This window comes from Eutrigla gurnardus, assembly GCF_963514095.1.
Source record: "Eutrigla gurnardus genome assembly, chromosome: 6".
Classification (NCBI taxonomy): domain Eukaryota; kingdom Metazoa; phylum Chordata; class Actinopteri; order Perciformes; family Triglidae; genus Eutrigla; species Eutrigla gurnardus.
This window is the reverse complement of record NC_139920.1, coordinates 16,425,611-16,451,291: the sequence shown is the minus strand read 5'-3', so window position 1 is coordinate 16,451,291 and position 25,681 is coordinate 16,425,611. Positions and strand designations below refer to the sequence as shown.

Genomic DNA, 25,681 nt, shown 5'->3' with positions numbered 1-25,681 from the left:
GGGACTGCGTCTTGCACGGTTGTGATACCAAAAAAATACTCAAAACTGCTTCTGGACCACGCGTTGCCATGGTGACACACATACACAGACAAGGTAAAAACCACATCAGCGACAGACTGTCAGGGCTGGTTACTACTCATAATGTACAGTTTACTATTGTCTAGAATGGAGGCTTTAAATGTGAGTCATGTTTTTACTTTTCATTTGGAAGTCTCCCGACCCAAACGTATGCAACCGGATCCACATGAATCTACTGCAGGTTTGCTGTGCAGGCCCTTGAAATACTCTCACTCAAAGTGACATAAAACAGCAAAAACAACACAGGTCTCTCTCCCTCCTGCCAGCACGGTGTACTCTCCACCCTGCATCAGTTATCATGGGCGTTGGAAGCAGCACACTCTCTGATGACACAAACACAAACGTGAAGCAACCACAACCTGGGTGGAGCCGGCCGCTCACGAACCCAAACACATCATTTGGAAACGGATTGAAGATAATTAACACTTTGTGGCCGTCGTTGCCACCGACGCTCATCTGCTGCTGGCAACGTGAATTGAACAATTGTGCCGTTTGACTTGCGGACCTGCTGACACAGATGCTGTCGTCTATAGGTCATTATTTTATCCTCGCGCTGAAGACTTAAATATGACAGAAATACAGAAGTAGCCGCTCGACTCCTGTGTGGTGAGTGTGTGTGTATCACTATTTGTGTGTGTGTGTGTGTGTGTGCGCGTGTGTGTAGTTCTTGTTTCACACACTGCATCTGTGGGAGTATGAGGAAGTAGCTTTTTGAATGTTGCAATGGATGTCTTGTACTGTAGGTTCCTGGCTGCTGTTGGCTCTGACCGTCTGACTGCTGTGATGGCTGCAGTCTGAAGAGGTCAACCTGTGGATTTTAACGACACACACACACAAACACACACTCTCTCTCCGTGGACAGTGGAGACCTGAGGAGGAGAGGAGGCCTGCTGGAACAATGGTACAGTAGCATACCTTAATTTGCCATCTCTCACACACCTTCAGCTGTGTTCGCTCTGAAATCCAGAGCTGATTTATCTCCTCTTCACTTCATCTCATAGTTTAACTGTTGGTGCTTTTAAGACAATTTTCAGCTTTCAGCTAAAGATTTACAGCATTTACTTCCAGTCGGTTTCATTTAACAAGCTTTAAGAGTGTATTTCATGCTTTAAAGTCAGTTTTGACATGATGAAGGATGTTAGAGCTCGTCTTAAAAGGCCCGCTCTTCTCAGCAGAGTGAGTTTCCTGTGTTTTTCTTATGGACAGGCCCTTTCATTGGAACTCAGGAAAGCTCTAATGCATTGACTTTGATTTATGATGACATTTTAGGGGAAAAAATGTAGATTTGGACCTTGAATTTAGATTTAAAGAGTGTGCAACACAAGAATACACATAATACAGACGATGCATGTATTCATGTTGAGCCGAAAAATACATCCTCTTGAATCAAACTGATCTCAGATAGTTGAGAGTGGCTCTGGCAGCCCCCCTGTGAGCAGAAGGTGGTAGCAGGAAGAGAACTGGTAGCATGTGCAAAGTTTATGGGGTTTCACAAGAGGCAGAGATGAGGTGTGAGAGGGGGAAGTGGACTACAAGTGAGGCCTGTAGTTTCTGCAACAACACTTCCTCCTCACACACACACACACACACACACACACACATACACACACACACACAGTGGTCCACATTCACACGGTCTAACTGTTGACCTCAAAACATGCAGCCCTCATTTCAGATTCATTAAGATTTAGTAGTAGAATGTGGACTTTGATGTCTGAAGGCATCAAAATGTGCCTTTGTTCTTTGATGAAGAGTAGAAAGTGTTTCTCAATAAAAGTAGAGTTGTGTTCCAAAATATCAATCATCACAGTCCACCAGCCATTTAAAACAAAGTGATTCAGAGGAGTGCAGACTATGCCAAACCAATAAGACTATCAGAAATAATTGGCGTCATTAGGACACAACCTGATGCCAGAAAAGTCTCCAAAACGTTTTTAGTAGAGATTTAAAGGAAGTCGCTGAGGAAGAAGACAGATTGCAACAGGGAGGATGTTTCCAGAGAGTGTGTGTGTGTGTGTGTGTGTGTGTGTGTGTGTGTGTGTGTGTGTGCGTGTGTGTGTGTGTGTCTGTGCGTGTGCGGGGGGCTGTGATCATTGGCCAAATAGATTCGTGACAACATATGGTCCAACAATCAGGTCTAACTTGTGTGTTCATAGCTGAGTTAGCTAAGAGTGACAATAACCTGCTCCAGCGTTTAAATTGACATTAAGTGTGAATTCTGTCTGAATGGACGTCAACAATCCCTACTTGATGAGCATAACTGTATTTGCATAGATATGATGTTCCTGTCATGACATGAGAAGACATGAATTGTGTCCTGTTACTACATTCAGTGGTTCATCTTCACTGTGAAGGAAGGGGTCCACACAGTTTATACAGTAAAAGCAGAATGAACACAGTTTTGTCATCATTCTGTCACTACCTGTCTCATATGTGGAGATTATCACAGTTTATTTTTATGCTGCAGGACCTCCTGGTGTTGTTAGTTAAATGATAAGTCCTGTGATAATCTTTATTATCCTCATCAACATTATTATCCATGTAAAGTCAGCTCAGTCTTCTGCTCCATAGAGCTCCATTTTTGTCAAAACATTATTGAAAACAATCAATTGACAGTGTTGCAGTGGGTGACAACACCCTCCATTCGTATGAGAACAAATACACTATTTATGACTACTCAGTCATAAATAGTGTTTTTAGTCACATTCGTGCCCAGATGGTTAACAGCTACAGATAGTGAAGGGAAGTCACAGTAATGCACTGCTGGTTTTGTTCCTCACAAGGGATCCGTTATTGATAAGGTCAATATAGAATAAAACCAAATGTATCTATAACACTTTCTTCCCACGGAGAGTATTTTGAGAAATATGAAAATGATATTTATAACACAGCTTTTAATTAGATTGAAACTCATGACATGCCTGAATTCCCCCCTCTAAATTTAGAACAAAAACTAAAACTTAGTCTGTCTAACACAAGTTTGTACAGGTTTAAGATTTCTTCTTCATTTCAGAAATAAAAGTTTTTTTTTTAAGAGAGCGATTAGTGGAATCGTGAAAGTGATTTTGAAGAGTTAGGTTGTGTGAATAATTGTAATAAGGTTTCATGCAGAATACAAAAGAGATCTCAGAAAGGTTAGTGAGTCGGATGAAGCCCCAGACCACAGCAGAACCACCGTGCCAATGATTCAACCTTAAACCTCACACATCAAACAGACCCAGGAGCACAAGTTCACTTCAGGTTTCTGTGAGAAGATGTCGTCAGAAAAAATACAGCAACCATTAATTAGAGCTGCTGTTGCCTTCAGGTTTGTTTTTTTTGTTTTAAAGTGGCGCTTCTGAAAAATGTCAAATTTAGAAGGTGAGCTCACCTCATCTGTGACCTGTTGCTTGGCAACCAGCCCCAGCTTCCTGTAATAGCGACCACGGTTTAAGTTCTTAAAACACATCTGAACTGAAACTCGTCTTTGTCATTTAACTTCTTCATTAAAGGGGTTCCAAGTAGCCTGCAGTCTTCAGGGCTATTTGTGTTTCTTTCTTTCTTTGTTATATGTTTGTTTCTGTCTGTCTGTCCATCCTATGTCTTTCTTTCTTTCTTTCTTTCTTTCTTTCTTTCTTTCTTTCTTTCTTTCGTCTGTCTGTCTTCTTTCGGGGGGTTTTAAGAGCTTTTCTGGAATGTGCATTTGGACTTACAGACACTTTCATTTTAAGACACAGAACTAAGAAAGAAAAAACAACAGAGCCTGAGATATAATGACTTTCAGGCTCAAGTAGGTAAAAAAAAATTGCAGTCTCCGAGTCAAAGCCAAGCTGTTTTTCTGTTCAAAGATACCCCATCAATGAATAATAATAATGAATTCAAAGGAAAGCTGCATCCCAACCGCATTCTTTCTCTTTCTCTTTCTTGATTCAGGCGAAGTACCACTGGCAGAGTCAAAATGTCAAGCAAAGCGGAGTGGACGACATGGTGCTGCTGTCCAAGATCACTGAGGACGCCATCGTGGACAACCTCAAGAAGAGATACATGGACGACTACATCTTTGTATCCCACAATGTGTCGTTTTGATTTTAATTTCTTGCCAATGTTGAAATTGTGGTCTAAATAATCAAAAGCAAACAAAAGCAAATATTTGTGGGACAGGAAATTAAGTCATTAGTATGAACAATGCGTCTCTTACTCATCAGATCCTGGCCGCATAATGTCAACCATAATGTCATCTTAATTTGGTAACATGTGGGACATCAGCATTTTATACCCGGTTCCATTTTTCAGACACTTCCAGTCTCCTATTCCATGAAACCTTCACATCAATATGCAGATACAAGCAACACAAATATAGAGCCAAGCAATCAACCAAACATGGGCATAAATACAACGAACACCCTGAATGCACTCTTCCTCTTCTGCATTCACTGTGTGACTCAACAGCTCACTTCCGTCTTCTCAGAGCAGCTGAGTGTCGGACCCGTGTTTCAGGAAACACACTTCACATGAAATCAGAAAGCAGGAGCAGCTGACATCACCTCGAGTGAAAGGTTGACTATAACTGGACCGTGAATCATTAAGATTAAGTTAACGATTAGCATTTAGTTCAGGCAGTCTGCAGGATGAATCCTGATGACTTGATCCTCTGAGTTTTCATTTAGCGCCACCATGAGGTTGACATTATTTGGAGGGAAATTGTTGGATGTTGGCCATGAAATTAGGTTTTTACTTATTAATTTCCCCCTCAAGATGTATTATTATAATCTTGGTGATGCCCTTACTTTTGTGCCTTCACCAGGCCAAAAATGTAATTCATGACCAAATTTGTGCAATATTATTATTATTCCAGTTACCCTCAGCTTCGTGAAATTAGCATCAACAGACAAAAACAAAACAGAGCCCACTTAATCGATTCATATAATGATGAAAAAAATGTATTTCAGTTGTTGCAGGTATTAACTTTGGTTTTTGTATTATTATTATTATTATTGAATTGTATTTACATTTCTCTTAAAAGTTTTTCTTAATGTCCTTTATTAGTACATTTGACTTTCCAATCACATATATTGATCAAATTGGTCAAAACGCATAATGTCATACATTAAAAAAAAACAACAACAACCGAATATATCATATATTTAAAGTATCAAATGGTCTTTAAAAGATGATGGCTCCATTGTAAATGTCGTAGCGATGCTTCACCAGCTCGTGTTTCCTGAACGCCGGTGCTCAGACGTACATCGGCCCTGTGCTCATATCGGTCAACCCTTTCAAACAGATGCCCTACTTCACTGAGAGAGAGATCGAACTTTACCAAGGAGCTGTGAGTCCCACTCTTCACCCTCTTCCTGTCCAGCTCTGGTGCCGTGGTTCACCCTGTTGCTGTACTCTCCATTAACTCTCTTTGTCCCTGTGTAGGCTCAGTATGAGAACCCGCCCCACATCTACGCCTTGTCTGATTACATGTACAGAAACATGATGATTGATGGAGAGAATCAGTGTGTCATCATCAGGTGATCACCACAGCCCCGGTTTTTCTTCTCAGCCTTTTATCTTTGAAGTGTGAATGATACGAAGGTGTTTTGTGGTCTGTCATGTGCCGTTTCTTTCACGGTGTCGTGGTAGCGGTGAGAGCGGTGCTGGGAAGACGGTGGCTGCCAAATACATCATGGGTTACATCTCCAAAGTATCTGGAGGCGGCTCAAAAGTTCAGGTAGAGACTTAAAGCAATGCCTTCACACTTCCTGCTGAGTTCTGTTTTGATGTGTGTCTCATGCCTGGTGTGTGTGTGTGTGTGTGTGTGTGTGTGTGTGTGTGTGTGTGTGTGTGTGTGTGTGTGTGTGTGTGTGTGTGTGTGTGTGTGTGTGTGTGTGTGCTGCAGCATGTCAAAGACATCATTCTACAGTCCAATCCTCTGCTGGAAGCCTTTGGTAACGCCAAGACGGTCCGCAACAACAACTCCAGTCGTTTTGTGAGTAAGACCTTACCTTCAACACTGGGTGCAAACGCCACTTAAAGCATTTAAATGTATTACCAAGCGTGTTTTGGTCCACGCTGAAATATCTCAGCAAATACTGCATGGATTGCCATGACGTTTTTAAGTGTGGGGATCCACTGACTGTTCCTTTAGCGCCACCATGAGTTCACACAGCTGATAGACTCTTGGTGCTGTTTTCTTTTGAAGAGAGCGAATCATTCATAAATAAAGGAACAACAGATAAAAAAAAAAACCTGACATCTGACCAACTTCTGTTATAGTGAGCATCTAGTGGATAACCATCGACAGATGGAGCGCAAATGAAGTCATGAGTCGGTGACTCAACTCTGACCACTTTTTTGTGTTTGCTTCAAAAAAACATTATAGCTAAAGTCTTACAGCACATGAAGGACTTCCATTGGACTTTGTTCTTTAACCTTGAAAACAGCAGTTGATTAAAGAAACTAATTCTTCATCTGCTGAAGTAGATTGTATGATACACCTGACAGCTAGTTGTCAATTGGCTGATCAATAACCTACTTTGAGTTAGTCTTTATAAGGTTCAAAATATTTAGGAGCCTTATGGCGTTTTAGTGCACTGCAGAAACAGTCAGAAACACTTTTGACTCATCGTCGGTTTGATGCTCACAAAAATACATTCGGCTGCACCCGATTGTCGCCGTTGTCTTTTCAGTGGGGTCCTGCTTTAATTTCACACCTCCAAACCACATCAATGTGCATGTGTACCACTTTAGTGCACATCAATTTGTAAAGTTTCCTGTGTGTGATTTTTTCAGCTCGATGCAAATGTAGAAGTCACATCTGACAAACTGCTGCCTTCATTTGAGCACGGTCTCATTCCTCTGCTTACACTTGTACTTTGCACCCGTTGACTTGATCAGATTTGACGGATTTACACACTGACTGTCACCTCTGATATTTGCATCTACCAGGGGAAATACTTTGAGATTCAGTTCAGCAGAGGAGGAGAGCCAGACGGCGGAAAAATCTCAAACTTCCTACTGGAGAAGTCGAGGGTGGTGAGCCAGAACGAGAACGAGAGGAACTTCCACATTTACTATCAGGTCAGAGGCTGAAGAGAGATGTGCAAAGTCACAGATCAGTCATAGCTACCTTAATAAAACTATTTTTTAAACTCTCCAGTCATGGTTCTCAATTAATTCAGTCAATTACATTTTGATAAAATTGCCTTATGTCATTCTAATGTTTAACTTTTCTTCTTCCTGCACTGTTGCCTTCCAGATGATAGAGGGCGCTGACGCTAAGCAGAAAGAGGGCCTGGGCATCATGACTCCAGACTACTACTACTACCTCAACCAGTCTGGGACCTACAAGGTGGATGGGACCAATGACAGCAAAGACTTCCGAGAGACGATGGTACATATACACAGTAGTGGAGAAAATCAGTGGTGGTTCCAGACCAGAGGGTCTCTGAGGGTCTCTGAGGGTCTCTGAGGGTCGCAAGATAAATACTAGGAGCTCTGCAATAAGTCAGTGAATAAGAAAAAAGAGAAACCATTCAAATGTTTGCTATTTGTTCTGAATTTTCTTCAACATATCTTTCTTTCTAATCAATTACTTGTGAGTTATGTGAGAAACATATGTAGAAAATAAAAGACTGTGTGACGGACTTTTTAGTGTATTGTAATAAAGCATAATATTCCCCAATCAGAAAACATTAAACACAATTTAAACAATGCAAAATAAATGGAATTTTGGCAATCAAATATTTCCACTGATTTCCACCCAAGCTTGTTGGTGAAATTGCTATAAACCGCTAAAAACTGTGTTGTGGTCTGCAGGAAGCCATGCAGGTGATTGGGATCCCAGGAGACACCCAGACTCAGGTGCTGCAGATCATCGGGGGCATCCTCCACCTGGGAAACATCAGCTTCATAGAGGCAGGCAACTACGCTCAGGTGGAGAGCACGGACTGTGAGTGAGACCTATGCACGTATGTCAGATACACATGGATTCACTCATCCATGCAGGTGCACAAACATTCCCACCTGATGTTTAAAATGGCCCTGTTTCTCCCACCGGGAGTAAATTAGAGCTCACCATGACAAACAACTCCCTTGGCAGAACCCTGTGCTAATTGATATTCTGTGCATGGCAGTACTACCTTGTTTATCTTCGCGCTTGTCTGCTGCCTGGGGATTCCCTGCACACCAGATAATTGATGTTGACATATGTCTAGAATTCCACTATTTAAGCTGCTGCAGACTTTGATTCGGTGACGTCTACATTTTTACTGCAGCAAGATACGTTCTCGGGCAGCCTGTACACTTTCAATGTGAGTCGGGGGATGGTGTCGTGGAGGATCTCCTCCCAGACCTGGATCAGGGCATCAGTGAGCGATGCATAACGTCCCATAGGTGCACAATTGGATTTAGATCAGGGGAACGAGAGGGTCAGTCAATGCTATCGTCATCCACGAACTCCCTCCACATTCTGCACCAGGAGGAACACAGGACCCACTGCACTAGGAGGAACCCAGGGCCGACTGTACCAGGAGGAACCCAGGGCCCACTGTACCAGGAGGAACCCAGGGCCCACTGTACCAGGAGGAACCTAGGGCCTACTGTACCAGGAGGAACCCAGGGCTGACTGTACCAGGAGGAACCCAGGGCCTACTGTACCAGGAGGAACCCAGGGCTGACTGTACCAGGAGGAACCCAGGGCCCACTGCACCAGGAGGAACCCAGGGCTGACTGTACCAGGAGGAACCCAGGGCCCACTGTACCAAGAGGAACCCAGGGCTGACTGTACCAGGAGGAACCCAGGGCCTACTGTACCAAGAGGAACCCAGGGCTGACTGTACCAGGAGGAACCCAGGGCCTACTGTACCAAGAGGAACCCAGGGCTGACTGTACCAGGAGGAACCCAGGGCCTACTGTACCAGGAGGAACCCAGGGCTGACTGTACCAGGAGGAACACAGGACCCACTGCACCAGGAGGAACCCAGGGCTGACTGTACCAGGAGGAAGCCAGGGCCCACTGTACCAAGAGGAACCCAGGGCTGACTGTACCAGGAGGAACCCAGGGCCTACTGTACCAGGAGGAACCCAGGGCTGACTGTACCAGGAGGAACCCAGGGCCTACTGTACCAGGAGGAACCCAGGGCTGACTGTACCAGGAGGAACCCAGGACCCACTGCACCAGGAGGAACCCAGGGCCTACTGCACCAGGAGGAACCCAGGGCTGACTGTACCAGGAGGAAGCCAGGGCCCACTGTACCAGGAGGAACCCAGGGCTGACTGTACCAGGAGGAAGCCAGGGCCTACTGTACCAGGAGGAACCCAGGGCTGACTGTACCAGGAGGAACCCAGGGCCTACTGCACCAGGAGGAACCCAGGGCCCACTGCACCAGCGTCAGGGTACCATTGGCTATGACATGGAGGTCTGTGTGACCCTCCAAGGATTTTCCTCCCCAGACCATCACTACCAAAAACCAGTCATGCTGGATGAGGTTACAGGCAGCATAACGTTCATCACGGTGCAGACTCTTTCACTCCTGTCACTGTGTGCTCAGTGTGAACCTGCTCTCATCTGTGAAGAGAACGGGGCACCAATGCGGACCTGCCACTTCTGGTGAATGCCACTCAACATGCTGGACTGTGAGACCAGGTCCCACTAGAGGATGCCGGGCCCTCTTTCCACCCTCATGAAGTCTGTTTCTGACAGTTTGGTCAGGAACATGGAGGTCATGTTGTAGGGCTCTGGCAGTACTCCTCCTGGTCGTCCTCCACAAAGGAGCAGATACCGGTCCTGCTGCTACAGCTCTGTCCAGGTCTCCTGGTATCTCCCCGTGCTCTTGAGACGGTGCTGGGAGACAGATATCCCTGAAGATTAAGGGACTTGGTGTTATATTGTGATGATGAAGTGTCCCCTTACTTTGCAGTGTATACTGACGTTGAGTTGAAACACTTTGCTGTTGTTTCCTCCAGTGCTTGCCTTTCCAGCCTATCTGCTGGGCATCGACCCCACCCGTCTTCAGGACAAGCTGACCAGCCGGAAGATGGAGTCAAAATGGGCGGGCAAGAATGAGTCGATTAACGTGACGCTGAACCGAGAGCAGGCTACCTACACGCGAGACGCCCTGGCCAAAGCTCTCTACGCGAGACTCTTTGACTACCTGGTGGAGGTAGTCACACTTTTCTTCTCAGTAGTGAACTGAATTGAAGAAAAATCCTCTTTTTACTGAGAAACCTACACTAGTTAAAGTAATAGATTGGTATTTTATATTTCCAGTTTGCCTTTACCCTGTCTGTCTTCTCCAGGCTATAAATAAAGCCATTCAAAAACCCCACGAAGAATTCAGTATCGGAGTACTTGACATTTATGGCTTTGAGATATTCCAGGTTAGTCCTCTTGCAAAAATATTTATATATATATATATTTATAGATTATGCGGCAGAGCAGGATTTGATAATCTGATTTTGTGTTGTCCCCTGTTAGAGAAACGGCTTTGAGCAGTTCTGCATCAACTTTGTCAACGAGAAACTGCAACAGATATTTATTGAACTGACGCTGAAAGCGGAACAGGTAGCTACCATGCTTTCATTGCTCGTGTTCATTTTGTCACACTTTGTCACTACATTTTGCCGAGTAAAGGGGGTTCTGTTTGACGAGTAATTTTTTTGATTTAGCCTGAATATGATTGTGAATCTTGAAATGAATTTCAGTCAGTTTTCCTTTCAGCTCTTTTCTCTTTTTGTCTTCAAATTGATCTCAGGAAGAGTATGTTCAGGAGGGCATCAAGTGGACTCCCATCGAGTACTTCAACAACAAGATTGTGTGCGACCTCATTGAAAATAAATTGGTAAGCTGTAAACTGCACCTCCTTATTCTTTATACTGTATGTTTGCATTTAGGTTCTTCTTCTTTCTTCCCAGACTCTTTCAAATGTATAAAATCAGTTGCGTGGTGTTTTTTTGTGACAGTGAAATTCATCCACACCATCATCTTCTTGCAGAACCCTCCTGGGATAATGAGTGTGCTGGATGATGTGTGTGCCACCATGCATGCCAAAGGGGAGGGTGCAGATGGCACTCTGCTGCAGAAGCTGCAGGCCGCCGTGGGAACGCATGAACATTTCAACAGCTGGAACTCGGGCTTCGTCGTACATCACTACGCTGGCAAGGTAGGAACCCGAAAACCCGTCAAACTGACTCTCCAGCAGCACAAATGTGTTTGAAAGAGTAGCTTCCTCTAAATGTTGAACTAAAACTTGTATGGAAAATGACAGCCTTCTCTGCTATATAATAATGTTTGCCCGGTGTGTAAAGTTTCCATCAACGTTATGATGCCTGGTGTCGTCTCAGGTGTCGTACGATATCAGCGGCTTCTGTGAGAGAAACCGGGACGTGCTGTTCCCTGACCTCATTGAGCTCATGCAGAGCAGCGAATAGTAAGTCTCCCACAGCGGGGGTTCTCAACCTGTTGTAACCTAAAGAGGAAGAACATCTAAATAATAAGGAAAGAGAAGATACAGGCTCAGGCTCTCTACAGGTAGTAATGCTTGTGAGGGATTCTTTTTGTATCAGTAAAGCAAATTGCATATCATTCCTTCAAGGCCGACTTCTGATTGTTCAAAAAAAAACAAATAAATGAGCAAAAACACAATATGACAAAATTATAATATGACTGATGGGCATTGTGATATTGAAAACATTAGGAATATTCATTTTGATTTGACATTTTTTACTTGCATTCTTGAGCACATTTAGACAGTTTAAAAAAAACAACAACATTTAATTATTAAGTTTTAATCGAATTTGGGTGGACGCCAGTGGAGAGCTACTTTACATATTTTTCGATGATGATTATGAAAGAAAAATCCTTTGGATTTGTCTCTACAGTGTCTTCATCCATAGCTTGTTCCCTGAAAACCTCAACACAGATAAGAAAAGCAGGCCAACCACCGCTAGCTCAAAGATCAAGGTGAGAATTTAAAGTAACCATGAACTGAAAACACGTGTTCATTCATGAATATGCATAATAAAAAAAGAACATAACAATGCATTGATGAAGTACTGGTGTGTCCCACAGAGACAAGCTAATGATCTGGTGAACACCCTAATGAAATGTACTCCACACTATATCCGCTGCATTAAACCCAATGAAACAAAAAGGCCAAGAGACTGGGAGGAGAGCAGGTCAGTATCCTCACTGTGATACACAAATACACTCAAACATGTGGGGAACACTGTTATGAATGGTGCTATTCCATCTGTTTTTAGGGCGAGGCATCAGGTTGAATACCTTGGACTTCGGGAAAACATCCGTGTAAGAAGGGCTGGATTTGCATACCGCAGACCCTTTAACAAGTTTCTGATGAGGTGAGTTGAATCTCTGTGCGTCTGTCCTGGAAGGACTCAAAGCCGTGATTGCTGTATACGTGGGCACTTGTTGTGTGCAGGTATGCCATTCTGACAGCTGAGACGTGGCCCCGCTGGAGCGGTCCAGAGCAGCAGGGGGTCCTGCACCTCCTCCGGTCTGTCAACATGGATAATGACCAGTACCAGATGGGACGCAGCAAGGTCTTCGTCAAGAACCCAGAATCGGTAACTTTGATCAGTTGTGGATTGTACATTTACTTAAGTACTGTACTTAAATGCAATACTTTTTACTTCTTCTTCCATGGAAAACATATGATGAACTTATAAAATACAATGCATACAAATAAAGCAAAATGACACATGATGAATATAAAGTCCTTCCTCGTGCCAAATGCTCCGCAGCTTTTCCTGCTGGAGGAGATGAGGGAGAGGAAGTTCGACACTTTTGCCAGGATCATTCAGAAATCCTGGAGAAGATACATTGCCAGGAAGAAGTATGAACAGATGAGAGAGGAGGGTGAGTGGCAAAGCCGAAACAGAATAGCCTCCATATTGTTTCTACCAAACTACAAGTCTGTGATTGGGGACGTTTGTCCATCCTTGCAACAGCGTCAGACATCCTGTACAACTCCAAGGAGCGGAGGAAGAACAGCATCAACAGGAACTTCGTGGGCGACTACCTCGGCCTGGAGCAGAAGCCCGAGCTGCGACAGTTCCTGGCAAAGAGGGAGCGCGTCGACTTCGCCGATTCCGTCAACAAATTTGATCGCAGGTTCAAGGTGAACATTTACGAAGTTTATGTTTAGTTTTATTACATTTGACCAAGAATAACATTAATCTTTCCCATTTAACCCTTACATACCTGACCCTAAATGTTATTATTTAAGCCTGAAATGTGATGACTTTTCCTAAAGAGACCCTAAATACACAAAGATTCAAGTATTTTGTTTTTCCTTTTTCTGTTTAAGTGCTACAAATGTTTGTACATTCAGCCTATTCAGGGTGAAATTTGATCCGTATCTATTTAAATGGATTTTAGATCTAGCAGTTTGGGTAAAATCAAGGAAAATGGTGGTTTTAGGGAATCTTTTCTCTGTGAAACTGAATATGCCATATCTGGTACATATATATATGCATATATTCTATATACAAAAGAAAAACAAGACTGTCACCTGGCACTCCTCTGATCATCAAGTCACACAAGAAGCCAACACAGGAAAAACAGGACATGCTCCTGTGCTGTTGTGTCATGTGTTTTTCTCGAAAATCAAGTGTTATAAAACTTAAAGAATACACTCCTCCTGCTGTCTGAATCGTTTATTAGGATAAATCATCCGATTATAATGCCAGACAGGCTATTTATACATTCTAAATACATAGTTCAACATTTGGCATAGACACTAATTATGAGGGAATTCTTGGCCCAGGCTCAAAAGTGGCCTCGAACCATACTGTGAAGGCATGAAATATGTATCTAAGGGTTAAAACAGTCATGAGTAAGACTTGGATTTGTACTTTTCTGTCTATTTCCCACACTTCTAACTTCTGTATTTCCCCCCTCACAACCCAGTCTATCAAGAGAGATTTGATCTTGACCCCCAAGGGCATCTATCTGATCGGTCGAGAGAAGGTGAAGAAGGGACCAGAGAAGGGACAGATAAAGGAGGTGCTGAAACGAAAGCTGGAGTTTGGAAGCATAGCTGGTGTCTCTCTCAGGTAGGTCTCTAGTTTACACACATTAACTACACCCTGCAATATTAACATTTCACAACATTCATTTTGAGGTACTTTTACGTGTTATTATTCTGTGTCATATGTACACTACATACACAATTTATATACAAAAGCGTATACAATGCCACAATTTAAAAATTAAACCAGTTCTCATGTCACGTTTCAGATGTCTGAGTTGTTAGCAGTTTAGCCAAAACAATATTTCCTTCAGAAATGTTCCCCATAGTTTGTTTAAAAAAAAGAAAAAACAGAGTATTTTCACTCTACAGTATTGGTACTTCCTGCTCTCTTTCACTTAAACACTGACGCTTCAAATTCATTCAGCTCTTAATGGTTAATTTTTTCCTTTTTAGTACGAGACAGGATGATTTTTTCATCCTCCATGAGTCCCAGTACGACAGCCTGCTGGAGTCCAACTTCAAGACAGAGTTCCTCAGTCTGCTCTTGAAGCGCTACGAGGACGTGACTCAGAGAAAATTGACCATCTCTTTCACGGACAGGTAAAGAAACCGACATGTTCAGGATGCACATCTTTGCACGGAAACACCGGTCGCTAACAAACGTTGTTCCCGCTCAGGTTGGAGTTCAGAGTGAAGAAGGAGGGCTGGGGTGGAGGAGGCTCCAGGGTGGTGGTGTTTCAGAGGGGCCCAGGGGACCTGGCCCAGCTCAAACCTGCAGGAAAGACCCTCACCATCACGGTCGGGGACGGTCTGCCCAAGTCCTCCAGTAAGTACAACGATGTCAACACAGAGCCTAGAAATAACAAGGCTCAAGGAAAAATGTTTTTTTTTATTTTTATGAAATCTTACTTTGTTTATATGAATGTTATTTGTAACTAAGCATGTTTTTCATTAGAGCCCACCAGGAAGAGCGCTCCACAATCTCGTGGTGGTGGAGGGAGGAATAATTTTACCAGCAGAGGTAAATTCACAATTCTACCTTTATTCAATTCATATGTCCAGTGTATTATACACATTTCTTAATTATATTGCTGATTTACATGACCCTTTAGACTAATATTTACCAAAGTACATTTACTCAAGTAAACAAAAATAAAACTTTAAGCAGCTACAACAAATTTGCAGCCGTAACAAGTCATTCTACCTGCATTAAGTACTTTTCACTTCATGTATTGCTACTTAAGTAAAAATACGGTAATACTTCTCCCATCACAAACACACTGTAGAATTGTATGTTTTAGGATAATATCTGAGTTATACTTGTGCAGACGTTCTGGAGGTTGTTTGGGTTTTTGCATTACTTTTATTCCACTTTCTCTCTCTTAAGGACATCACAATGAAGCATCCAAGTTCTCCAGAGCCCCTCACAACCAACCATCAAACATCACGTATTCCACCCCGCACAAACAAGGGCGGCCGCCCAGCACAGCCCTGCCCAAACTGGGCTCCCAGAGGGCCCCCAGGGTCCCAGCACACAACCAGCACAACCAAGGAAACCTGGACTTCCTCAATGTGCCTGACCAGGGCATGTCAGGGTAAGAACGATCGCCTGGTTAGATGTGAAAAGGGGGGGAGGCATGATCACAGTGGGTGGAGCTGATTTGTCATTAAAAACCAGACCAGATTTATGCGTTGTCAAGGCATGTCAGGGTGAGGCTCAACACACTGTTAAACCTGTTTCTAGAGCTGAAGTCCAGACCAGTGGTTGTTCCACTCGTTTCTGTAAACGCTTCAAACAATAATGGCCTTCATAGAGTTGTGAAGAATGGAAAAAGAGAGTGTGAGTGCCTGAAGTGGGCTTGATTGTTGAATTCTGTGATTCTGAAAGTTAAAGAAGTAATCAGACGCAGCCCCCCCAGCCTCCCCAATTTGTCGAAAATGTCTTGACTCTCTGTGTTGTACCAACAGTTGCATAGTGAGCCTTTAAAGCTTTCCCAAATGAAGATGTACAAACCTAAACATGTCCTCTGTGGTTTGACTCTCCCTGTCTGACCATTTAGCCTCAATGTAACGTTCTGAGTCTCGACACCAGCTCCCTGCATCCCTCAGTCACATTCCTGTCTCTTTGTCGCAGGAAGCAGAGGAAAAGGAGCATCAGTCATCGACCTCCTCCGGCTCCTAAACCACAGCCTCGGCCCCAGGGGCCCCGCTGCCGGGCCATATATCAGTACGCCGGCCAGGACACGGACGAGATCAGCTTTGATGTCAACGAAGTGTTCGACCTCGTCAAAGAAGGTGCGTGGATGAACAGAAAGCAAAATGCAATAAGTAATCTATAGGCTCTAAATGTATTGATCTGATAGATTTGAAACGCCCTGCATTGATTGATGATATCTGCTTTGTATTTTCTCTGTAGATACATCAGGCTGGTGGACGGGCAGGATTCGAGGAAAGGAAGGTCTCTTCCCGGGTAACTATGTGGAAAAGATCTGAGTAGGACTGGATCTGTCCTGGTGGACGTTGTGTCTGTTTTTTTTGTATTTTGTTGAAAGCAGCACATACTGTTTGCTAAAAAAAACAGCCTATGAATTGTTCGCGGTTGCATGTTAAGGTGTTTCATCCACAATGGAAACTGTTCAGATGGACCTCGCTCACGTTTGAGACGTACATTGTTTGGCGTACGATACGAGCAGAGCGCAGAAGACATCGTTGTTATGGTCACGATTGTTGAACCACGGATCCACTGCAAAGAGCTGCTCAGGTTCCATCTGTGGTTGTTCTCCATGATGGCAACAAGATCAAACTTTGATTTCACCGGCACTCTCATAACACCTTCCTTTGGATTGTTACTTACATGAAAATGACTCAGAATTACAAAACACAATGACCTGAATTTGTCCAATATTGCTCAATATTCATGATTAAGACAACATAACATGAAAACATATTGAACTTGAATGTCTGCACCATAACAAACTGCTTCAGACCAAACAAAAACATTGACATCGCCAATATCTTTTATCTCAATTAAAAAAATTAAAAAAAGGTTATTACTAATATCACTCTTGTTTTTTCACCTCATTGAAAGAAAATAAATATATTTTCATATATTTTTACCTCAAAGATTGTTGCACTGGTTTTATTGGTATCATATAGTTACAAATACAAATATTTCTGAATAACATCACAGAAAGAGGTGACTTATTAACTTTACATTTTAAGAGTTTATTTCTTCTAATTGTGCATTTTTTTTTATATGTTTGTTTTTGTAAAATAATGTAATTGCCTCACAGTCAATCAAATGTTTTTGTATGGAAAAATAAAAAGAACGCTGAATTTAATTCATTCTTTGTTTTTGTTTTTTAAAATATTGTATTGAAATGTTCACATGGTAAAGTTAAGCGTTTCTACCTGACTATTATTTGTAATACATATACTTATTATATTATTATTACCATTATAATTATTACAAACGTGACCTTTGCTTGCAGTAATTAATATAATGTGTCTAATGTGTCCCTCTCTGGTTGCCCTAAAGGCAAACGTCTCCCATGTGCAGCATAGACCAAATCTGGTCTATTAGTCACGCCCCGGGTGCGTAAAGGCCTTTCATTGAATGCATCTAACACACAATTGCCCGCGCGCGCACACTCACACGCGCCATACCTGCTCGCGCGCTCACTCAGAACGTTCGTTCTCTTATTTCTTATTGGAAATTTGCATCGCTGGCGTTGACTCGACACAGCGGAGGCAGATGGACCGGTTGAACCCGGTTGAACCTCCTTTCTAGAGCAGACCTGGCTGCTCTCGGTGTGACCTGTTGTTATTATCTGTTGCGTGTCCCATTTTCTCCGTTTATGGCATTTTAAATAACCATTATTTCCTGACGTGTAACGATTATAATGTAGTTAATACGTACGGGGGAAAATAGCCTGCATTTAATGGCAGAACAGGTGAATCAATTCCAGACATTCTTCCCCGGTGACAGGCCCGGTTGGCCTAGTGATGTGAAAGCGTTCAGCATGCTTATTAGTGACGTCACAGCCCCGTGCAACTGGATTGGGAGCGTTTCGATGCACCTGTTGTATCACCTGAAGTAGCCCAGAGCAACTGACGGACTGGAGGGGACGACAGCAGCATGGGAGGTAAGATCCCTTCGTTTCTCAATTTCACCTTAAATCAACATCTTTAAAAAAAAAAAAAGTTGTTATTAAGAATAGACTAAAAACATATTGTTTCTGTTGTGACTGCCTGCATAATGTGGTGATCAATAGTGAGTTTAATGTGTCCTGTTTTATATCAACATCCTGTAATAATGCATCTGTGATTTACGAGGACATAATTCAATATTCACACTCAGCAGTCATGTTATTAAGTACACCCACATGTACATTCTATTGTTATTCAATACAACCGTTTTGACATAACATCTACGTTTGCTGTGTTTAAAATGTTCAGTGGTGACATTGTTGGAAATTAAGGGCTAAGAAATGCACTGGAATACATTATTTTGTCCTCCCTATTTAGATACATAATATTTACCATATAGGTATGTATACTAAGCATTTTGAGATAAGTTGTTATGAATATCTGCATCTTAATTAACTACAGATTTTTTCATCATGTAATGAAAATATTAACTGATCACCCTGTTAAACCCTGAATTTCTCAACCTTCTTCGTGTGTGTGTAATCACTGTATTATCTGACTGGTGAGCAGTGTTGTAAGTGTGAGAGTGCGGTAAGTGCACTAAAGGGGCAGTCCACCTATTATATTCATGAGAATCAGTTGACTCGTCAGCTTGTGGAAATAGTTCTTCTGTTTAAAAATAGGCCCTTCTGTAATGAGTACTTTCGGTATAACATGTCCCTGACATGTTACTCAACTTTATGAAAGTAGGAATACCCCTTGAACCAAATGATCAGTGCATTCCTTGTTATTTTACCTTGAATAATATGATGGATTAAAGCAAATTATCAGAGAGTTTAGCAGTTTGTTCATCCCTTTATCACATCGCAAAAAATATTTACATGACTATCACGAAGCCACTGAGAAATGGTGCAAAGCCACATTTGAATACAAGTATTGCATAAATACGCTCAGGAAACTTGATTTCCATAAACCATCTATACAAACACGCTGACACAAGTTTGTAAAGCTGCAGGTGTGCTTTCAGAAATCAGTGGCCATTGTTTCCCTCCTCTCTGTCTGACAGGTGTCTATTCTGGTGAAATGATGGCAGGAGTTTTCTCCTATGAGAGTTCAGAAATCGACTGGTGTGAAGACAACTACAGACACTCTGAACATGTAGTGGAGTACTTCAACACTGTAAGAACTGCATCTCAGTACAGTAGTACCATTTATTTTTGCAGAATAATATCTAGGCAACCTAGGTATAGTCATATTTTTCCTTTTTTAATAATTTCACTGATAAAAAAGAGGTATTGGTTGGCTGATATGTTGTTTTATTGATTGATTGATATTTTCCCTGCAGGTGAGCAGCTTCTTTTTCTTCGTTATATCTCCCATCATGCTCTACCTTCTGCACCCTTACGCCAAAGAGAGGAACCTGGCGATTCACGTGGTCTGGACCATGATGATATTTGTAGGTCAGAACCTTCATGTTTCTCTCAATCTGTTTTACCCCATTTTAGATACATTATCTCATTTAAATAGCAAGAAAAGTTTGTTTTCTTTACATCAGCATGAGAATCTGACGTGGCCACAGTACGATAATATGAAGGTGTTGGTTTATTTGTGATCTGACATGAGCATAAATAACAGTGTTGTCAGTGTACATCCTGCGCACACAGACCGAACATTTTACACATACCTGCAGAATAGAAGACATCCAAAAAATTTCCCTGAGGCACAACAGAATGTTTTGTTAAAGTAGAGACAGACCTACAAAAGTACCCAAGACAAGATGGAACAAACGGACCTGTTCTGGTTTCTCAAATGCAAATATTTTCTGGTTCCTTAGTCTTCTATGATAGTAAACTGAAACTCAAAACAAGACATTTGTTGTGATGGCACAATTTAAACCAAAACAGTAAGCAATTCATTGATTCATTGATAATCAAAATGATTGTTGCAAATCTGCACCCGCCTGTTGTACAAGTTATAACCAGTTTGATGCAAGAGGAATAACCCTCGCTTTATGTGAATTAATGTTGATATCTATATCTATCTTGGAACCACTTTATGAACCCCCTTTTCACAGTTTTAGAGGCTACTTCTGGCGAGACTTTATATATCTTATATCTCGACCTCCCCACCTCTCTCCTAAAGTCTTTATTCCATGTTTTGCCTTATATAATATAATGCATGCATACATTTTTCACGTAAAAAAGACAGTTCTCTCTTTTTCGCAGGGATCTTCTCGGCGTACTTCCACATGACTCTGAGTTTCGTTGGCCAGATGTTGGATGAGCTGTCCATCTTGTGGGTGTTGGCAATGGGGTATGCTGTCTGGTTCCCCCGCAGACTCTTCCCCTTTTTCATAAAGGACAGGTAAAACAATCAACCCAGCACATATGAGTTGGTCCGAGGTGTTTGTTTGTCTTTATTCATCTCCATGCGTTACAAAGGACTGACACACAACCTATAACCTATCTGCAATAATCCTTCCCTAAGACAAACAAAAACAATGGGAGTGAGTGTTTCTGAGGCACGCCATGAAACCCAACCTATGTTGGTTGTGGAGCCTGTTTGACAGCTGAAAACTGGAGTCATTGTCACTGTGACAGAAAGGGGCTCTAACTGTTGTGAAAGAAAGAAGCTCCACCCAACCTGTGTAAATATTTCACCACAAGGTGGGAAAGATTAATTAAATTTGGATGAGCACCTGAAAAGCATCCCGCAGCCCTGATGCAAAGGACTCACATTGATTTTCCAGTATTTTAAAGGGGGTTGGTCCACATGGAGTGATGAATAACTGAATGGGCCTACCGGTCAGAGACACAGAGGCCCAAAAGGTCAGAGGGCACCTTTGCAACTTTCTATGCAACTTTATTCTGGTGGTTCACTCTCAGTGCTCTCATTGTGTTCTTTTTGGCTGTTTTTTCAGTAGGAAAAAAACTCTGACACCCCCCACTGTACACCTGCTACCTGTTCAGCACCAAACAGCAGATAAGATAATTTAGCAACTAGCTGGTGACTAGTGGATTATTTAGCAGCCATATATTTCCTTCAGGACATGGTGGAGACCAAAAAAAGAGCTAAAAACAAAGCAAACAATGGATTTAGATTTGTCAGGTGGTCAGAGACACAACACCAAATAAAAAAAAGAAATACATGTTTGTAAGATAGATCATCATATCAACTTAGAAAGTGATGATACGTCGATGTTGTGTTCAAAACTTGCTGCGTACAATGGCCAGAAAAATCACTGATTGCAGGTTCGAGAAAACAGAACTCGCATCATGTTTTATGTAATATGTATTTGTAGATTTGAATAATATCTGTGCAGGTGAGTGTCAGCATTGCAGGATTCATACGCTTGTCTATAAGCATGAACTAAATCCTGAGATTCATGCTGTTTTCTTCTCTCTCTGTCTGTTCATCAACAGGTCCACGTTTTCAAGCCTCGTCCTTGTGATCACTGTCATCTCTACAGTGTCATCATTTGTCAAACCTACAGCCAATGCCTACGTTTTAAACTGCTTCGGCCTCCATCTGCTTTACGTTCTGGCTATCGAGATGAGATGGTATAAACATTTTTTTTAAAACCCTGACTATTTTTGGTGCAGTTTCAATCTGTTATGATAACCACTTCTCTCTCTTTCCCAGCTGCACTGACCAGAAGGCTCTGCGACTGGCCAAGCTATCGGTGGCTCTGTGGGTGCTCGCCATCTCCTGCTGGATCAGTGACCGTTTTGGCTGCAGCTTCTGGCAGAGGATAAACTTCTGCTACCTACACGGCATCTGGTAAGTTCGGGTTTCCCTGTGTCCTTTTCCTTTCCTTTCAGACCCTGTTTCCTACGGCCATCTTTCACCCCAAACATCATTGACTGAAGTGAATTAGTAGTATGTCATTTCTAGGAGACAGGGTTGTTTATTTAAAGAACCGGCTCATGTATTGATCTCCATTATCTGTATCCTCCAGGCATATTCTGATTGTGATAGCCGTGGCCTATGGCAGCACCCTGATAGCTTACCTGGATGCCTACTATGAGATACCGTACTCTCTGCCGGGACTGCAGTTCTGGCCCTGTGATAAATGGGCTGTTGGGTTACCTCACATTGTCCTGAAGGGCACAACCAAAACACAGAAACGCTGCTAACAAGCTCAAATTGAATTTAAAAATGTGTGTAGGTGTTCGGGAATAGGAAGACATGAAAATGATTTAATGTGGTGACCTTTATTCAGCACCACCTTCTTACCTGAAAGACAGTCTGTGATCTGAAAGAGCCGCCTCCCCAAAAAAGATTCAAATCCAAGGAATCTGACTTGACTACTCCCAAAGCTAGTGTTACGTTTTAATGCACAGACTGCCACAAACGACAACTAAACATGGCTCAAGATTGTTTTCTGACCAGGTTAAAGGGTTGTTAACACCATGGATGGATACCAAATGGGCCTACTGGGCAAAGGCCTATAGGTGACTTAAGGATTATTGTCCAAAATAACGATGATACACAAGATGTGGTCACAAGTGTATAGTCGCCCTTAATTCTATAGGTCGCCGCTTGCTGATGGGTATTTAACCTGTCCGGATGGATAAAAATAGGAAATGCCCTATAAGGTAATCTCTTTACTTGCACATGTAAACAGTGTAAGTAACTAAAGTAAATAGTAGACGAAGCATATCTAATCAGAGGTCAAGATGGACATGTTTAAGGTCTTTGATAGAACAGTACCAGTAAGTCTGGAGTCCCTGTAGTTGTCTGGACCACTGGCTCCTATATATCTAGATCACTTTAGCTCAGGAATGTGCATGTTATGATTTATGGCATGGAGAGCTTAGGCACTGTCCTTGGATGAGGACAAACAGTAGACGGGAGGCAAGGTGTCGCTATCAATCTACAGTCCCAGCATCTGTGGATACTGGGGGGGAGTTGTGTGACTAACCCCACCCTCTGGAGGCTGAAACCGGGACCTTAAATGATCAAAGCTTCCCGTCTTCCTGCTACTGTGCCCCGGACCGGCTTCCCATCCTGAGCTTTGATGAGTCCCAGCTTTTAGGGTCAAGAGGTCAAGATTAAGAATATTTCCCCAACAAATGAGAATAATGATTTAAAAATGATTATTCTCTCTCATATGGCAAATCATATCGCAATTGCAAAATCATCAGTGTAAGATATTTTCTTAGAATTGTTCAGCTGTAGTTTGTACATCAATGTCCACTCAAATCAATCAATCTTCGAGCGGATCAGCAGGGGGAGATGTGGCAGAATACAGTTCTCTAAGCTCTGAAGGATGCAGCCGCTGTATTCGGACACGATGCAATTCTTGTACCAAGGCATTCCCAATTGAAATCACTCTCAAGGAAATTAAATATAAAATATAGCACATAATCAAATTTTACAAAAGATGCAAGACCTGAGGTTTGTGCCTGTGCCCAGAGGCCCATTGTTTTATGATTCATCCATGTTTTATCCCAAAAAATGATTGAATGAGCTAATAGTTGAGAAACACAACATGAATATTCATAATATATATGTTGAAGTTACAATATAGTATATTTGAATATACTCATTATTTAAATGGTCCCATTGCTGATGAATATTTTATCATACAGATTTTTATTTTATATACAGACACAAATACAGAATACTTGGTAATATTACTCAAATTTTAAGAACTTTGTTTCTCTTTTCAAGACGTGATAATTTTGTTGGGAAAAACAAAGGCTGACACAGAGCTGGAGGGCAGCTGATGTTTAGAGTTGACTGATGTTGAACTTTGTGCTTATAGGTGTGGTTTCATTTATCGAGTTTGCAACATGAATGTTTTCATAATATGTCTATATGTACCCTGAATGACTGAGAAAATGTTGTGTATTTTGAAGAATTTGTATTTGACAGGTCAGCATGCATGCTTTTATATAAATAAACCGACTACTTATTTTTTCAAGATATGAATGCACATTTAATTCTGTACATGGTGGTTCATGTATCGATGTACTGTATGTTTTCTTATGATAGAACAATTGTTATTCTAAGAAACAATAACTAGTGTCATTCTTCAGTGCAGTTCACAGTTTTTGCACTGGATGAAATGTTTACATAGAATTTTTAATTACCTCAACATATGGTTTTTCATAGACACACACCCATACGCACTGTATAACCTGGACTGAGTTTTGTCTAATTTTGTACAAATACCAGCTAATTAAAAAAATGTTAAAAAGTGCCCACGTTTCTGACATTATTATAAACATTTTCTAACATTTCAGTAACTTATATCTGTGAATATCAGATAATGATCTGGTCTATTTCTCAAGAACACTCGTTTAGTCTCATTCAGGATCTGTAAAATATTCCTCTCAAAGGATTTTTATGACTGACCACTATTTATTTTTGCATGAAAGATTCATCTCCGAGCTTTTAAAAGTCCCTTTGTTCAAACAGCTATTGATATTGGTGCTGTTTTGAGAATATTCAGGTACATTGTACCTCCATTCACATGACCCTTCCTGAAGGATACAATAGATGTAACAATAGGAAATGCACACAGGCTTTCTCTGGACTTCAATATTCAATAGTGACCTCCTGTAGGTGATGAGATATTCACAACAACCACTAGACTACCTCAACAACTATCAGATGAAGGGCCATGAAATTGTGTACAGACATTCATGGTTGCCAGAGGATGAATCATTTTAATCTAGTGCCCCAGCTGGGCAAAGTTTTCACTTATCCTGTGAAAAACATCAAACACATCCTCACTGCCAACTCGTCAAATACAGATGTTCGGTCAGTGACCCTAACCTTCAACCAATGATGCTTTACCCCCGTGTGAGTTTCCACTTGTTACATGCAAAGTGTCTTATTAAGGTTTAGGCAACAAAACCACCTAGTTGGGTTCAGGAAAAGAAGTTGACTGACTACAGACACACACACATACCTAGTGACTAACGACTCATGTCACAGCTGAGTGATTACATTGTGATTATGATCGCCAAGTGACTCGTGAGGCACGTGAGTGACTAACGGCACCAACAACTCACGTGACTAACACGTCAGATGACAAAATGTCTTAGAGAATAAGGTCAACAATTGTGGTTTTGAGTGCAATATCTAAACAATGATTAGATGGATTGCCATTCAAATTTGATAGAGGCACTCAGGTCCTCCTCAGGATGCATTTTTAAACCTTTGGGGATCCTCTGACACCACCATCAGGTACAAATTTGAATTTGTCTAATACTTGTGTTATGACAAGTTGATATACATTCATAGATACAAATATGTTCTGTGCACATTATTTAACAAAATGTTTGCTTGGGTTTCATTGAAGGCCCTGAAAGTGAGGACACATCTATGTTTTTGGATGATGATGATGATTATCATGGACATACATTATGCGTTTTAGAAAGTGAACTTGTTGATAAACTTTACTAATAATTACAATAAAACAATGTTATGTGTATGGAACCTGTGGGGCGTGGCTTTATATTGTATGAAGGAGCCGAGGC

At 41.8% G+C, this 25,681-nt stretch overlaps 2 protein-coding genes across 3 annotated transcripts; both read left to right on the top strand.

Annotated features, from left to right (window-relative positions):
* Window positions 1–498: 498 nt before the first annotated feature.
* On the top strand, window positions 499–16,570 carry myo1f (myosin IF). Of its 2 annotated transcripts, XM_084011292.1 has the most exons (29): window positions 499–684; window positions 822–979; window positions 3,991–4,119; window positions 5,297–5,386; window positions 5,482–5,576; window positions 5,689–5,776; window positions 5,945–6,034; window positions 6,994–7,125; window positions 7,304–7,438; window positions 7,864–7,996; window positions 10,012–10,208; window positions 10,345–10,425; window positions 10,523–10,609; window positions 10,800–10,886; window positions 11,040–11,207; window positions 11,389–11,474; window positions 11,926–12,007; window positions 12,116–12,222; window positions 12,307–12,405; window positions 12,486–12,630; window positions 12,808–12,922; window positions 13,015–13,184; window positions 13,976–14,121; window positions 14,493–14,639; window positions 14,717–14,865; window positions 14,995–15,060; window positions 15,427–15,634; window positions 16,174–16,334; window positions 16,456–16,570. In XM_084011292.1, the coding sequence occupies exons 2-29, from the start codon at window positions 977–979 to the stop codon at window positions 16,530–16,532; spliced, it is 3,273 nt and encodes a 1,090-aa protein (XP_083867418.1). In that variant the 5' UTR covers window positions 499–684; window positions 822–976; the 3' UTR covers window positions 16,533–16,570. The 2 variants fall into 2 exon arrangements, with proteins under 2 accessions (XP_083867418.1, XP_083867419.1); XM_084011293.1 differs by lacking the exon at window positions 499–684 and having other exon boundaries at window positions 798–979.
* A 1,592-nt stretch (window positions 16,571–18,162) lies between these two features.
* Window positions 18,163–24,354, top strand: acer1 (alkaline ceramidase 1). The gene is made up of 7 exons (XM_084010875.1): window positions 18,163–18,184; window positions 19,255–19,367; window positions 19,534–19,648; window positions 20,414–20,552; window positions 21,611–21,748; window positions 21,831–21,968; window positions 22,147–24,354. The coding sequence occupies exons 1-7, from the start codon at window positions 18,178–18,180 to the stop codon at window positions 22,322–22,324; spliced, it is 828 nt and encodes a 275-aa protein (XP_083867001.1). The 5' UTR covers window positions 18,163–18,177; the 3' UTR covers window positions 22,325–24,354.
* The last annotated feature ends 1,327 nt before the right edge of the window (window positions 24,355–25,681 follow it).

Excerpts from the sequence above, each read along its gene's own strand:
- myo1f (XM_084011292.1), top strand. Across the intron at positions 4,120-5,296 it reads ACATGGACGACTACATCTTT|ACGTACATCGGCCCTGTGCT; the intron begins GTATCCCACAAT and ends GCCGGTGCTCAG. Across the intron at positions 6,035-6,993 it reads ACAACAACTCCAGTCGTTTT|GGGAAATACTTTGAGATTCA; the intron begins GTGAGTAAGACC and ends TGCATCTACCAG.
- acer1 (XM_084010875.1), top strand. Across the intron at positions 19,368-19,533 it reads TAGTGGAGTACTTCAACACT|GTGAGCAGCTTCTTTTTCTT; the intron begins GTAAGAACTGCA and ends TTTTCCCTGCAG. Across the intron at positions 19,649-20,413 it reads GACCATGATGATATTTGTAG|GGATCTTCTCGGCGTACTTC; the intron begins GTCAGAACCTTC and ends TCTTTTTCGCAG.